This window comes from Myotis daubentonii, chromosome 16 (genome assembly GCF_963259705.1).
Source record: "Myotis daubentonii chromosome 16, mMyoDau2.1, whole genome shotgun sequence".
In the NCBI taxonomy this organism is placed as follows: Eukaryota; Metazoa; Chordata; class Mammalia; order Chiroptera; family Vespertilionidae; genus Myotis; species Myotis daubentonii.
Window position 1 is genome coordinate 5,490,749 of NC_081855.1, and position 13,595 is coordinate 5,504,343.

General features: G+C 39.1%; 1 protein-coding gene across 9 annotated transcripts in view; it reads right to left on the bottom strand.

The window, feature by feature from the left end:
- The window catches only part of NCOR1 (nuclear receptor corepressor 1), a 244,548-nt gene that overhangs the window by 77,277 nt on the left and 153,676 nt on the right, over positions 1 to 13,595 (bottom strand). For all 9 annotated transcript variants that reach the window (XM_059668513.1, XM_059668520.1, XM_059668516.1 and 6 more), the window contains 3 exons: positions 6,619 to 6,836; positions 5,028 to 5,090; positions 1,359 to 1,498 (listed from right to left, as the gene is read on the bottom strand). In XM_059668513.1, coding sequence (XP_059524496.1) covers positions 1,359 to 1,498; positions 5,028 to 5,090; positions 6,619 to 6,836 — 421 coding nt within the window. The remainder of the gene's footprint in view (positions 1 to 1,358; positions 1,499 to 5,027; positions 5,091 to 6,618; positions 6,837 to 13,595) is intronic.

A 13,595-nucleotide genomic window follows, 5' to 3' on the forward strand; every position in this document is an offset into this window, starting at 1 on the left:
CTATCAATGATTATCTCTCATCATTGATGTTTCTATCTCTCCCTTCCTCTCTGAAATCAATTAAAAAATGTATTTTAAAAAAGGAAGTCTGCCAAATAGTCAACTAAAAATGACAGTCCATGAAAAAAGAGAGCCTTGGAACTCAATTTCAAGAGTGCTTTTCCTTGAGAGAGCCATCATACTTTGATAGTGAGCAGGAGAACTTTATGCATGCTTCCCACTTATCATGCAGACATGTACTCAACAGTTAAGATTTAGTAAAGCTAATTTTTGTTGCTTCATCAAGGAAATTCTTAAGTGACACTGGCTTTAAAACAAAAACAAAATGCTTCAAATACCGGGAGATTAAGAATACATTAAAGTACTTGGCACAGTGGTGTGCTGCCAGGATTCATGCTAAGGCACCAGCACTCTCACTCACAACTGCTTTAACACCATCAATGCAAATGTAAATACAGTAGAAAAAAATAAATAACATCTTAAGATTTTAAGTAAAGACAATGAAACCTCAGCTCTTGAACTTAACTGATCTGGAAGGCCATTCGAGAAGAGGTTTTTTTTTCAAAAATTGACTCATTTTTCCCATTAGAAATAATGTAAATTGAATTAATTCGTTCCATCCTCCCAAATGATTTCCCATTTTAATCTTTCTTCTATACATTACCATCTAATGTACTATCTATAATAATAAAAGCGTAATGTGCTAATTAGACCTGATGAAGCCATGGTGGCCGAGGCAGAGGCGGCCACTGCTGTGTTGGGGGCTGAGCCCCTACCAGTCCTTTCCAGGAGCGCCTCCATACCTCTGCACTTCCGCACCTCCTCTGAGTCTCAGTGTGCTTTTCTCTTTCCTTCTAGTTGTAGAATTTCTACTCAGCCAGCCTTCCTGTGGTTCTGGATGATGTCCGTTTTGTCTTTTACTTGTAGTTTTGAAGTGGTTGTACAAGGCAGTAATTTCAGGTCTTTACCTTTGCCGCCATCTTGGTTTTTCCTACTTTCTGGTTTTTAACATTTATCCAATATTTCTCTGAGAAAATGCTTTGTAATATGCCAAATCAAATCATGTCAAGAGCACTCCAACTAATTTTAAAATCAAACTTCGAAATGCTTCCATTTTTAAATCCAGTTTACAGTAATTCAAATGTACTGAATTCTCATTACTACTAACAGAAGTTTTATTCTTTGGGCAGTAAATAAATAGTCAACTTGTGTCAAGAAACTAGCATATCTTTTACAGGTAAACGCAATAAATAAAAATATGAGCTGCAAAAGTTTTTCTCAAAACCTATCTTGAAGTTCAAAAAACAAAAACTGTAAGTAAAAATCAGTAAGAGATTCACCACGCCTGACATACTCACTTTCTGCTTATGCTGCTGCAAAAGGTTGTCAAGATTGTGTCGCCTTTTATAGTTAAAATAGAAGTTTTTACATTGAGCTTCACTTTTAGTTCCCACCATTTTGGCAATTGCTGCCCAGTTACGACCATGTTCTACTAGACCTGTATTTTAAAAACAGAACAAATGTTAAAGAACAGTAACCTGATAAAGCAAACATGAGTAATAATAAACCAAACTTAATCATTGTATTCACAATCATTAACACTGAAAGTGTTTTCAATTCTCACTGATATACTTCAATACTTACTAAAATATGTATTGACACAAAACTCACTGAACGGCTCTATTTAAAACATGCTCATGAAAGCCCTGGCCAGGGAGCTGAGTTGGTTTGAGCATTGTCCCAGTATGCCAAGATTGCAGGTTCGATCCCCCATCAGGGCACATACAAGAATCAACCCATGAATGCATAAGTGGAACAACAACAACAATAAAAACAAACAAACAAAAAACATGATCATTGACGTTGGACACAGTAATAATTCAAATACTTGTAAACTGACTGAGAAGGTAGTTCTAAATCTTTGGAAAGAGTGTATCAATATAAAATTAATAACACAATCAAATATAAATGATTAACATAACGATATATATACAGGGAGGGGCAAAAGTAGGTTTATACTTGTTCATATGGAAAATAATAAAATCCTATGTAATCAACGTCTAATATGCTAAGTGTATGGTCATCTGGTCAGCCATTCAACCAATCAAATAGTAATATGCTAATGATATGCTAAGGTCACTAAACCGATAGCTATGACATGCACTGACCACTAGGGGGCAGACACTCTGACTGGTAGGTTAGCTTGCTGCTGGGGTCCAGCTGATCGGGACTGAGCGAGACAGGATGGACATGCCCTGCAGACCTCCCGTGGTCCCTCTCTGGCTGTTCAACTTCCTGCATCCCTTCCCGGCCCTGGTAGTGCACCAGTGGAATCCCTCGACCTGGCCTGCGCCCTCTCACATTCCGGGACATCTTGAGGGATGTCAGAGAGCTGGTTTCGGCCCGGATCCCGCAGGCCAGGACAAGGGACCCCACTAGTGCACGAATTCATGCACTGGGCCTCTAGTATTAATAATACAAGAATAAACTCTGTGTTTCATGTATTCACAGCTAAAAACCTACTTTTGCCCCATCCTGTATGTATGTATGTATATGTATGTATACACACATACAAGACTCCATGAATCATCAGCATGTCTTCAGTCCATTCACAATCAAGAAATGTCCTAAGAAAATTAACCATTTGAAAAAAATCTGTTGTAACCCAAAGCATCACAGAAACCTATGCCATCTGACACTTTTTAATCAAATAATACATATATGCACACATACACATGTCGAAGGAATATGGGTATGAAAATGCATATATACATAAGAGTTATCCAGCCAGAGACATACTTTAAATACAGGTGTACCCAAGCAAAAATTTCCAGTATAAATTTAAGAATTTATAGAAAAACATCAGTTTTTCAAGTTTAATTCCAGTAGCTTCCTTAATAATTACTGGAAGATCACTTCTAAATCTTACCTGATATATGAGTAAGAGATGAAAAGAGTGGTGACTAGTCCTAACCGGTTTGGCTCAGTGGCTAGAGTGTTGGCCTGCGGACTGAAAGGTCCCAGGTTTGATTCCAGCCAAGGGCATGTACCTTGGTTGCGGGCACATCCCCAGTAGGAGGTGTTCAGGAGGCAGCTGATCAATGTTTCTCTCTAATCAATGTTTCTAACTCTCTATCCCTTTCCCTTCCTCTCTGTAAAAAATCAATAAAATACATTAAAAAAAAAAGAGAAAGAGTGGTGACTAAACAGTCATATGTTAGTGTACCTACCTGAAAAAGATTATGATATAGCTAATATCTACTTACTTCCCTATGAAATTTTGATTATCAGAGAATAAATGTGAATCTTTTAAAAAGTTAACATGTAATCATGACAAATCACAAATGTTCTAATCATGGCAAACTTCAAATAAAAGACAGAACACTAACTGCTGTATTTTTGGTAAACTTGGTTTATATGATACTTAAATGTATCACTCATTACCTGGTAAAGAGAAAGTCTGAAATATATCACTAAAAGTCAAGCTGTTTACAATATCCTCTCTCTAGAATTACAAGGTAAATACTTAACTCCCCCAAAAGGCGGTTAATCTCTCAAAAATTATTATATTTGAAAACAAATAATTTATTTATAAACCAATTATTTAACCTATTAGAAATCTTAAATTTTATATTACACTAGAGGCCTGGTGCCAGCTCTCCCACATCCCCTGAGGGGTCCTGGATTGCGAGAGGGCGCAGGCTAGGCCAAGGGACCCAACCAGTGCACAATTGGGGCCGGGGAGGGATGCGGGGGGGCTGGCCAGCTGGGGAGGAACTGTAGGAGGGCTCCAGGGCATGTCCGGCCCATCTTGCTAAGTCCTGATCAGCCATACCTCAGCAGTAAGCTAACCTAGCAGTCAGAGCATCTGCCCCCTGGTGGTCAGTGTGCGTTATAGCAAGCGGTTGAGTGGCCTTAGCATATCATTAGCATATTACACTTGGATTGGTTGAGTGGACAATCGGACACTTAGCATATTAGGCTTTTATTAATAAGCAACAGTGGAAAAATACAAGACCCATAAAGTTCCAGAATAAGATCAAGGACAGGATCCAAACTTTTGTTTGTCTGTCTATAATGTTCATACTCTTCTCTGAATCACAGTGTAATTTCTTAGTAGTTTTTAATCAAATGCCTTACTAAATAAGCACTAAGAAGTTATTTATCATTCTATTCAATGCAACTTTTAAATAACACAAATACAAACTTTTACATGAAAATACCTTCCAAAACAACTTTAAAAGTATTAATCGCAACTATTCTGAAAAAGTGAAAATAGCCTACTTGCTCTTTAAAGAAAATGAGAACCTTAATTCCCTTAAAAGTGGCTCTTCAACAAGGCACACTCGGGGTGCCTTATAACGTACCAACCACATAGTAAAAAAAAAACACAACTTGTAAGTTTACTTCTAAATTCTATTTATCATTGTGGAAGAACTTTTTTCTTAGATTAAAAAAATTAGCTCTATCTCACTCATTAATAATAAAAGCATAATATGCAAATCGACCAAACGACCGAATAACAGAACGACCATCAGAAGACCACGCTATGACACGCACTGGCGCCAGGTCAGCCAAGATGGGTGTGATGCGATCAGTCGGGGGGGCCTGCCATCGACCCATGACTGCCCCCACAGAGGAAGGCCCAGGCCACCCTCTGCGGAGCGATCAATCAGGGGTTGGGGGGCTACACAATTGATCGCCCCAAAGAGGAAGGCCTAGGCTACCCAGCCGGTGGCGCTGTGGTGGGTGGGCAGGGCCTCCCTCTGCATGGTGATTGATCGTGGAGCCCTGGCAAGGCAGCCTGGGCCTCCCTCTTTGAGGCAATCAATATTTTCATATACATTTTACTAATTTTCTTTCATCTCTGACACTTCTATTATAAAGAAAGGGCAAATAGCAATATTAAAATATTTCCTCTAATTAATTCCCTTTCGATGTGCATGAATTCATGCACCAGGCCACTAGTTATTAATAATCTTACAAACAAAAACAAAAAAACTTGAAGAATCTGAACTATCATTTACCTTTTTTAGCAACTTCCATTTCTTCTTCTGTCCATCGAGAGGTTTCTACAGGCTCTGTAGAAACTAAAATAAAGAGAGAAAACCCAATAAGGTAGAGAAAAATTAACCCAAATCCTTCATTCACAGATTATATGGCACAGACTGCATAATTTGTAACCTATTTCTCTGACAATTGGTGAAAGAAACTAAAGAAATAGGATGGCATCAGCCTCTTCCCCCACCAAACTAAAAGGGAAAATGCAACACCTCTGTGATCTTTCTTAATGTTTGTTAAAGTTCCGTCCATATCTACGTTTGAATACCATTAATTTATTTTCTAAGAAGTCCCACTTTACCCAGTGCCTTCCCAATTATTAGAGCTCCATCCTTTCCTAATGAAGAGTCAGAGGAAGAAACAGCACTCCACCTGCTGGTCCAGGCACAGTCCTCTCCCATTCTCTGAGTCCCCTGTCTCTTCCTCTCTTGGAGGCTCTTATGTTCATCCTCCATGCCTGACATCTAGTAAATATGGATGGATCACGAACTGAACACTTTCTCTTTTACTTTAGAAAGAAAATTGAGACTATCAGGCCTGAAATGAGCACCTGCTGTATTCCCCTTCTCAATAGTATATACTACCATCCACCCAGTCACTCAAATTAGTAACAGGATCCTCAGACTAGTCATTTTGAATCCTTCCTCCCATTTATCACTCACATCCAATGATATGTGTCAATTCTAATACCCTGAATCCACCTCTCCTTGCCTGGGCCACTGCATGCATAATGTTGCCCTTCTAGCTGGTCCCTCTTCCTCCAGCCCTCCTTCTCTCTAATCTGAGCTCCACAACTGTCACTAGAGATATCTGAACTCCAATCTAATCAAAGCACTCCTCTATTTAAAACCTTTGTAAGCAACAAAGCATATAGTTCAAACAAGGCCCTTTGTGATCTGCCCCCATCCGCTTGTCTACATATTTCTCTCACATTATTCTTGCCATTCCTAGAACTTTCATACTTAATCTTACAGTGAAAGTGGTACCACCGAACCATCAATGGTGGTACTCGACATTAACATAATCCTTTATAAACTAATGAGACAATACTTAGCAACAAAGACAAATGCTTTGAACTCTTGGACTCAATATTCAGAATTTATTCCTATAGAAAATAATTTAACAGAAAGAAAATGATATATGAATTTTTTTTTAATTACAGTGTTATATTGGCTTAAAAGGAGGGTAGAAGATAACAACAGGGTATGGGTCAGGAAATTGTGCCTCTGGGCACAATGCCAATATTTGGCAGTCATCAGAGTAAAATTGAAGATGGCTTAGAAACTAGAAAATATTCATGATATATGCCATGTTAAAATATCAGAAAACAAAGTAGCATGTACATTAGGATTATAAGTAAGTAAAAAGAAAAAGAGCTCTATTAGGGTAGCAAAATAGGGACTGTTATTCTTTTACAAAGAAGTTTGAAAAATGTGAAAGCCAGACTTGCAGAGTATTTCTAGGTTGTCAATATCAGAGGTCCCTGCTGCCACAGCCTAGCACTGAAACAGAATTCCAAACAAAAGTGTGGCTGGTTCACTCCATCTGCCCACTCACTGGGTTCTGGCGGCGGTGGCAGAGGTGGAGGGGGCTCCTCGGTGGCGGCTGCAGCTGCAGCACTAGCAGCAGCGGCTTCATTTGTCATGGACCTGGTGATCCGGCCCTTTCGGCGGCCCTGACTATTGGCAGTCTTTCGTCCCCGGGGTATGGCCTGCTCTCTCTCCTCAGTTTCTTCTGCTATACCTTCTGTTTTGTCCTTTTCCTTAGTATTTTCTCTGGAAACAAAAGTGAATGAAAAGTTTGTGTGATTTAAGGTATACATATGTCAAAGAAGGCAGCTTTGAAAAATCTTTAAATAGAAACTGAATAAAACTAACCAATCCCTTCGTTACTAAACCAAAATTTATAAAATATTGTCATGCCCCAATTTTGAGAAGTTTTGACTGATTCAAATTAAGATATTTCACAAAGGCTTGTTTTGTTTGTTAATGGACTTAAAATGTAAACACATTTCAAATCCCCTGACTTAGATACAAGAACACTCTCTCTGAGGAAGTAATGAAGCACAGAAACACCCTCTGGACCTGCAACCCAGAGGCAGGGGACACCGAGAGGTAGGAGTCCTGGATTCCTGGCCTTTGCTGCGACACAAGTTTCCCCCTTTGTGAAATGAAGAAGCTTCAGGACACTCTCCATGACAGATGCTCTTTCTGTAATAACAGTCTACAATATTGTTTTATTAAAGCAGGATCCATATTCTTCACCACCTCAAGGACAGTTATGTACAAACAGGGCAGCATGGCCTAATAGTTAGGAAAATGGCCTCTAGACCCAGGCTGCCTGGGTTCATACAGAGCTCTATGTGATGACTAGCCCTGTGATGACCTTGGACAAGCAACCTTACCTCTATGGAGCTCAGTGTTTCTCATCTGTAATATGAGGATAATAATAGTATATTTCATAGGGCTGTGGTGAGAATTACAGAAATTAATTTCTGTAAAATGCTTAGAACAGTGTCTGGAACATAGTAAACTTCGGAGGTGTTTCCTACTATTAAAGTTAAACTTCCTTCAGGCTATAAAGGGCTTATCATAGTCTCAGGCACTTAGGAAAAACAGAATAAGCGGTCATTACTATAACAATAGTACTACATGTAATACTGGAAAACCATTCTCTGTCTTTCTTATCTCCCAGGGTTGTTATAGTTAAAAGCAAGGTGCTTAGATTTATCAGGGATATCACTTTATAGATTATGTAAATGTCTAATCACTGAGTTGTACACCTGAAATATCATATTATATAACTGAAAAGTAAAATTTTTTTAAGGTGCTTAATGTACATTTTTACAAATGAACAAAAAGATGGCACTATTCAAACACTCAACTATTCTTGCTTAACCAGTTAACTGCCACAATATTTTAAATTTAATTTAAAAAGGTCCGCCGCTTGCATCTATAGACACTTATGGTGTACAAATGGTTAATGGAAGGTGCGTTTTTTGTTGTTGTTTGTTTTAATTTTACCTACTTCAAATAAAGACCTATTGTGGCTTAGCAAGTAAGTCACTCCCCTGCCCCCAAATGTTTCAAGAATAATTCTTTCCCCTTCAGTTATAAATTACCCTTGAAATTACCATGTAGAAACAAAGATGGCTGCATAGGTTAACACCGGAGTTTGCTGCTTTGAACAACTACTTCAAAAGTGAAACCAAAAAACGGAAGGGACATCACCCAGAACCACAGGAACGCTGGCTGAGTGGAAGTCCTACAACTAGGAGGAAAGAGAAATGCACACGGACACTCAGAGGAGGCGCAGTGCTGAAGTCAAATTCTGAGGTGCGGAGTGCGCGGAGCGGGCTGGCGGCGGAGGGCGCGGTTGTTGTTTTCAATCGGGAGGGAGTCGCAGACTCTGAGCACCAGATCCGGGCAAGTCTTTAGGGACCCAGACTCAAACAGGAGAAGCGGGACTGTCTGGCTTCGGTCAGAGCGAGTGCAGCTTTCTCTCCCAGCTTTGCAGCGGGTGCTGGGACTCAGAGAGGCAGAGCCCCTGGGGACAGGACTGAGAGCCGCCATAACTGCTCTCTCCGGCCCACCCTGTTGATCCTGTGCGACCCGCCCCGCCCAAGCCCTGCACAGAGGCATTTGCCGGATAGCCTCAGGCAAAGGCTAGATTAGCACCTCCCTAGAGGACAGAAGTTCTCTCACTGCTGACACAGCTGATTCTCATAGCCACTTGGCTTGGAGGTCAAACCCTCCCTGGAATTAGCTACAACAATCAAGATTTAACTATAAGACTGCGAACAAAGACCACTAGGGGGTGCACCAAGGAAGCATAACAAAATGCGAAGACAAAGAAACAGGACAAAATTGTCAAAGGAAGATATAGAGTTCAGAACCACACTTTTAAGGTCTCTCAAGAACTGTTTAGAAGCTGCCGATAAACTTAATGAGCTCTACACGAAAACTAATAAGACCCTCGATCTTATATTGGGGAACCAACTAGAAATTAAGCACACACGGACTGAAATAACGAATATTATACAGACGCCCGACAGCAGACCAGAGGAGCGCAAGAATCAAGTCAATGATTTGAAATGCGAGGAAGCAAAAAAAACATCCAACCGGAAAAGCAAAATGAAAAAAGAATCCAAAAATGCGAGGACAGTGTAAGGAGCCTCTGGGACAGCTTCAAGCGTACCAACATCAGAATTATAGGGGTGCCAGAAGATGAGAGAGAGCAAGATATTGAAAACCTATTTGAAGAAATAATGACAGAAAACTTCCCCCACCTGGTGAAAGAAATGGACTTACAGGTCCAAGAAGCGCAGAGAACCCCAAACAAAAGGAATCCAAAGAGGACCACACCAAGACACATCATAATTAAAATGCCAAGAGCAAAAGATAAAGAAAGAATCTTAAAAACAGCAAGAGAAAGAAACTCAGTTACCTACAAGGGAATACCCATACGACTGTCTGCTTATTTCTCAACAGAAACTATGCAGGCCAGAAGGGAGTGGCAAGAAATATTCAAAGTGATGAATACCAAGAACCTACAACCAAGATTACTTTATCCAGCAAAGCTATCATTCAGAACGGAAGGTCAGATAAAGAGCTTCACAGATAAGGAAAAGCTAAAGGAGTTCATCACCACCAAACCAGGATTATATGAAATGCTGAAAGGTATCCTTTAAGAAGAGGAAGAGGAAGAAAAAGGTAAAGATACAAATTATGAACAACAAATATGCATCTATCAACAAGTGAATCTAAGAATCAAGTGAATAAATAATCTGATGAACAGAATGAACTGTTGATTATAATAGAATCAGGGACATAGAAAGGGAATGGACTGACTATTCTTGGGGGGGAAAGGGGTGTGGGAGATGTGGGAAGAGACTGGACAAAAATCGTGCACCTATGGATGAGGACAGTGGGTGGGGAGTGAGGGCGGAGGGTGGGGCGGGAACTGGGAGGAGGGGAGTTATGGGGGGGAAAAAAAGAGGAACAAATGTAATAATCTGAACAATAAAGATTTAATAAAAAAAAAAAAGAAATTACCATGTAGCTCTCTCCCCCTTCACTTCTGTATTCCCTTACCAATCTGCTTTATACTATAGCCTCTGATTAAAGAGGTTTTGTCAAAAGTCGCCAATGAATTAAAAACTGCAAAATCAAATAACCTTTATTACTTCTCGTCACATTACTCCTTCTGTTGCAACTGATACAGTGGACAAATCTTTTTATATCCTTCTCAACTTTGCTTTTAGGATTTCACACTTTTCTAATATCCCTATTGCTATTCTGGGACTCTTTCTGAGCCTGCCTTTTCCCGATCATCCGTTAATGTAGGGATTTCCCAAGGCTCTCTCTGGCCTTAAAGTTCTGTGAGATTACCTATTTACATCAATTCTAATGAACTCATACCCCATCTCCTAAATCTCCTAAGATCCAGACTTGTTTTTCCCAATTACTGCACCACCTGAATTTCCCATCAATATGCAAAAACATGCTCATCTCACCACCTTGCTTTTGATCCACCTCACTCTCTAATCATTTGTTGTTAACAATACCACCATGTTCATAATCACTCAGGTATAGATTTGACATCATCTTTAGCTCTTTCCCGTTTTCTTTACTTCCTGTATGTAATCTGATGACAAATTTTGGGTATTTCATCTCAATATTTCTCCCATTAATTCACCATTTCTGTTTCTACTACCACTGTACTTATTCAGTATCTTAGTACCCCAATGACAGTCTTTTATAACAACTTCCCTGACTCTTATATCTCTAATCCATTCATTCTATATTGCTAATACAACATTATTCTAGCAGAATAATTTTGGTAATAAATCATTCCATCCATTCTAAGCCTTGTCTATTTCCACAGTCTCCTGAATGAAGTCTACAGTTTAGCTTTCATTAAGGCTTTACGTAATCTAACACCAATCTGTTTTCTATTTTTCTTTTTCAGGCACACTATGTTCTTTTCTAATGAAATCATCATCTGTCATTTCTCAGAGAGGCATTATCTATTAACATTGTTCCCTTTATTCTACCCCAAATTAACCAGTACTTCCTACATAAAGGCCTCCAAATTATCCAGACAGTATAGTCAAACCTTGGTTCTGGAATGTCTCCCCTCTCCCATAATTCACTTTTCAATCATGTTGTTCAAGGAAAAAATGTCTGTTCTTGAACAAAACTTCAGTTTTGACCAGACAACCTTCATGCTGATACATCTGAATGATAAAAAGCCTCTCCAGCCCTAACCGGTTTGGCTCAGCAGATAGAGCATTGGCCTGCAGACTCAAGGGTCCCAGGTTCGATTCCGGTCAAGGGCATGTACCTTGGTTGCAGGAACATCCCCAATGCGGAGTGTGCAGGAGGCAGCTGATCGATGTTTCTCTCTCATCGATGTTTCTAACTTTCTATCCCTATCCCTTCCTCTCTGCAAAAAAATCAATAAAACATATTTTTTTAAAAAAGCCTCTCTAGGCCACAAACAAAGGATAGAATGCACCAGTAGGAGTCAGTTTACAGCTAAAACTCTCCTTGTTAACATCTTAGGAAATTGTGCTGTTAATATTTTTGTGTTTTATTGTTGTTGCTGCTGCTGGCCAAAGGGATGCTTAGCACAATTTTAAAACCTAAACAGGCCATCAAGAATGCTAATATTGCTAAGGTTGTGAAAGAAACAATGATCACAGGCAATTGAAGAGGTAGAAAAACTGTTGTTGATTTGGATAAAAGAAAAGCAGTTAGCCAGTGACAGCGTTTCAGAGGCAGTGATATGAGAGAAAGTGAAGATGGCACTGCTGACTCCCTGAAAGACACCCCTAGAATGAGAGCTGAAAGTGATTGTTTTAACGTTAGTAGGGGGTGGTTCGATAAATTTGAGAAAAGAAGTGTTTCTTTATAGATTAAACGGTACATTAGACTTCTACTGTATATAAGAAAGGTTAAAACGGGGACTCATTTGGGGTTCTGGAACGAATTAATTCAATTTACATTATTTCTAATAGGAAAAATGATTCAGTTTTCGAACAAATCATTTCTTGAACAGTTGTCCGGAACAAATTAAATTCAAGAACGGAGGTTCCAGTGTACTAGTAAACCTCAACCTCTTCTCAATCTTTCAACATAAATTTATTGGGTTTGTTCATTTCTTCCAGGCTTTTCTTTCTTTTTTTAAAAATAGTACTTGTAGCGGGTCCAGCATAGTTCAGTGGTTCAGTCTTGACCTATGAACCAGGAGGTCATGGTTCCATTCAGGTAATGGCACATGCCCCGGTTGTGGGCTCAATCCCCAGTAAAGGGTGTGCAGGAGGCAGCCAATCAATGATTCTCATCACTGATGTTTCTATCTCTCTCTCCCTCTCTGAAATCAATAAAAATATTTTAAAACGAAATAAATAAATTTTAAAAATCGTACTTGTATCTTGCCTAATTTTCTCCTACCAACTAATTCATAAACTACCTGGGGATAGCAGATATCTTATGTATTTTTTTATCCTCCATAACATCCTAGTCACATCAGTAATAAATGAATGTTTGTTAAACAAATTAGAGATTTTTAAGAAAAAAAGAGTAAAATCAAGATATGGTAGTTCCATATGAGCAGAACCAATGATCACATGGGAATATAAATGTTATACGTGAACAACGAAAAAATATACATATTATTTATTTATTTTTTAAAATATATTTTATTGATTTTTTACAGAGAGGAAAGGAGAGGGATAGAGAGAAACATCCATGAGAGAGAAAAATCCATCAGCTGCCTCCTGCACACCCCCTACTGGGGATGTGCCTGCAACCAAGGTACACGCCCTTGACCGGAATCGAACTTGGGACTCTTCAGTCCACAGGCCGACGCTCTAGCCACTGAGACAAACTGGTCAGGGCAAAAAATATACATATTTTTTAAATGGGTATCTTCCTAGAATATTAGAATGGCATGAGTATCCAACCTTTAAAAGCCATGTCAAATGATTAAGTCTGCTTTAGTTGACACAAAACTAGACAAACCTTCAATATTTCCAAGAGGATTATAAAAATAACACAGTAAACATTAAAAAGGAACAAACTACTGATCATGTATTATGTATGACCTAAGTGAAAGAAGTCACACATGGATTCTATACTGCATAATCCAGTTTATATAAAATTATAGAAAAAGCAAAATAGATTAGCAATTGCCAGATGCCAGAAAAGGGGGGAGAGAAACTCTGCAAAGGAGCATATGGGAACTTTGTGGGGTTATGAAAATGTTCTATCTAATATGCAAATAACAAATATAACAAAACTGACTGGCAAAAAAAAAAAAAAAAAAAAAGAAAACATTCTATCTACATCACGGTTGTGGCAATGGTCACCCCAATGCACACACTTGTCAAAATGCTTAACATTTACACCTAAAATTGGTGAATTTTATTCTATGTAAGTAATGCTTTAATAACGCTGACCCCTGGGGGAGACACAACCAACCCAGCTGCTAAGCCCCCCACACCACCCTGACACAATATGTACACAAAG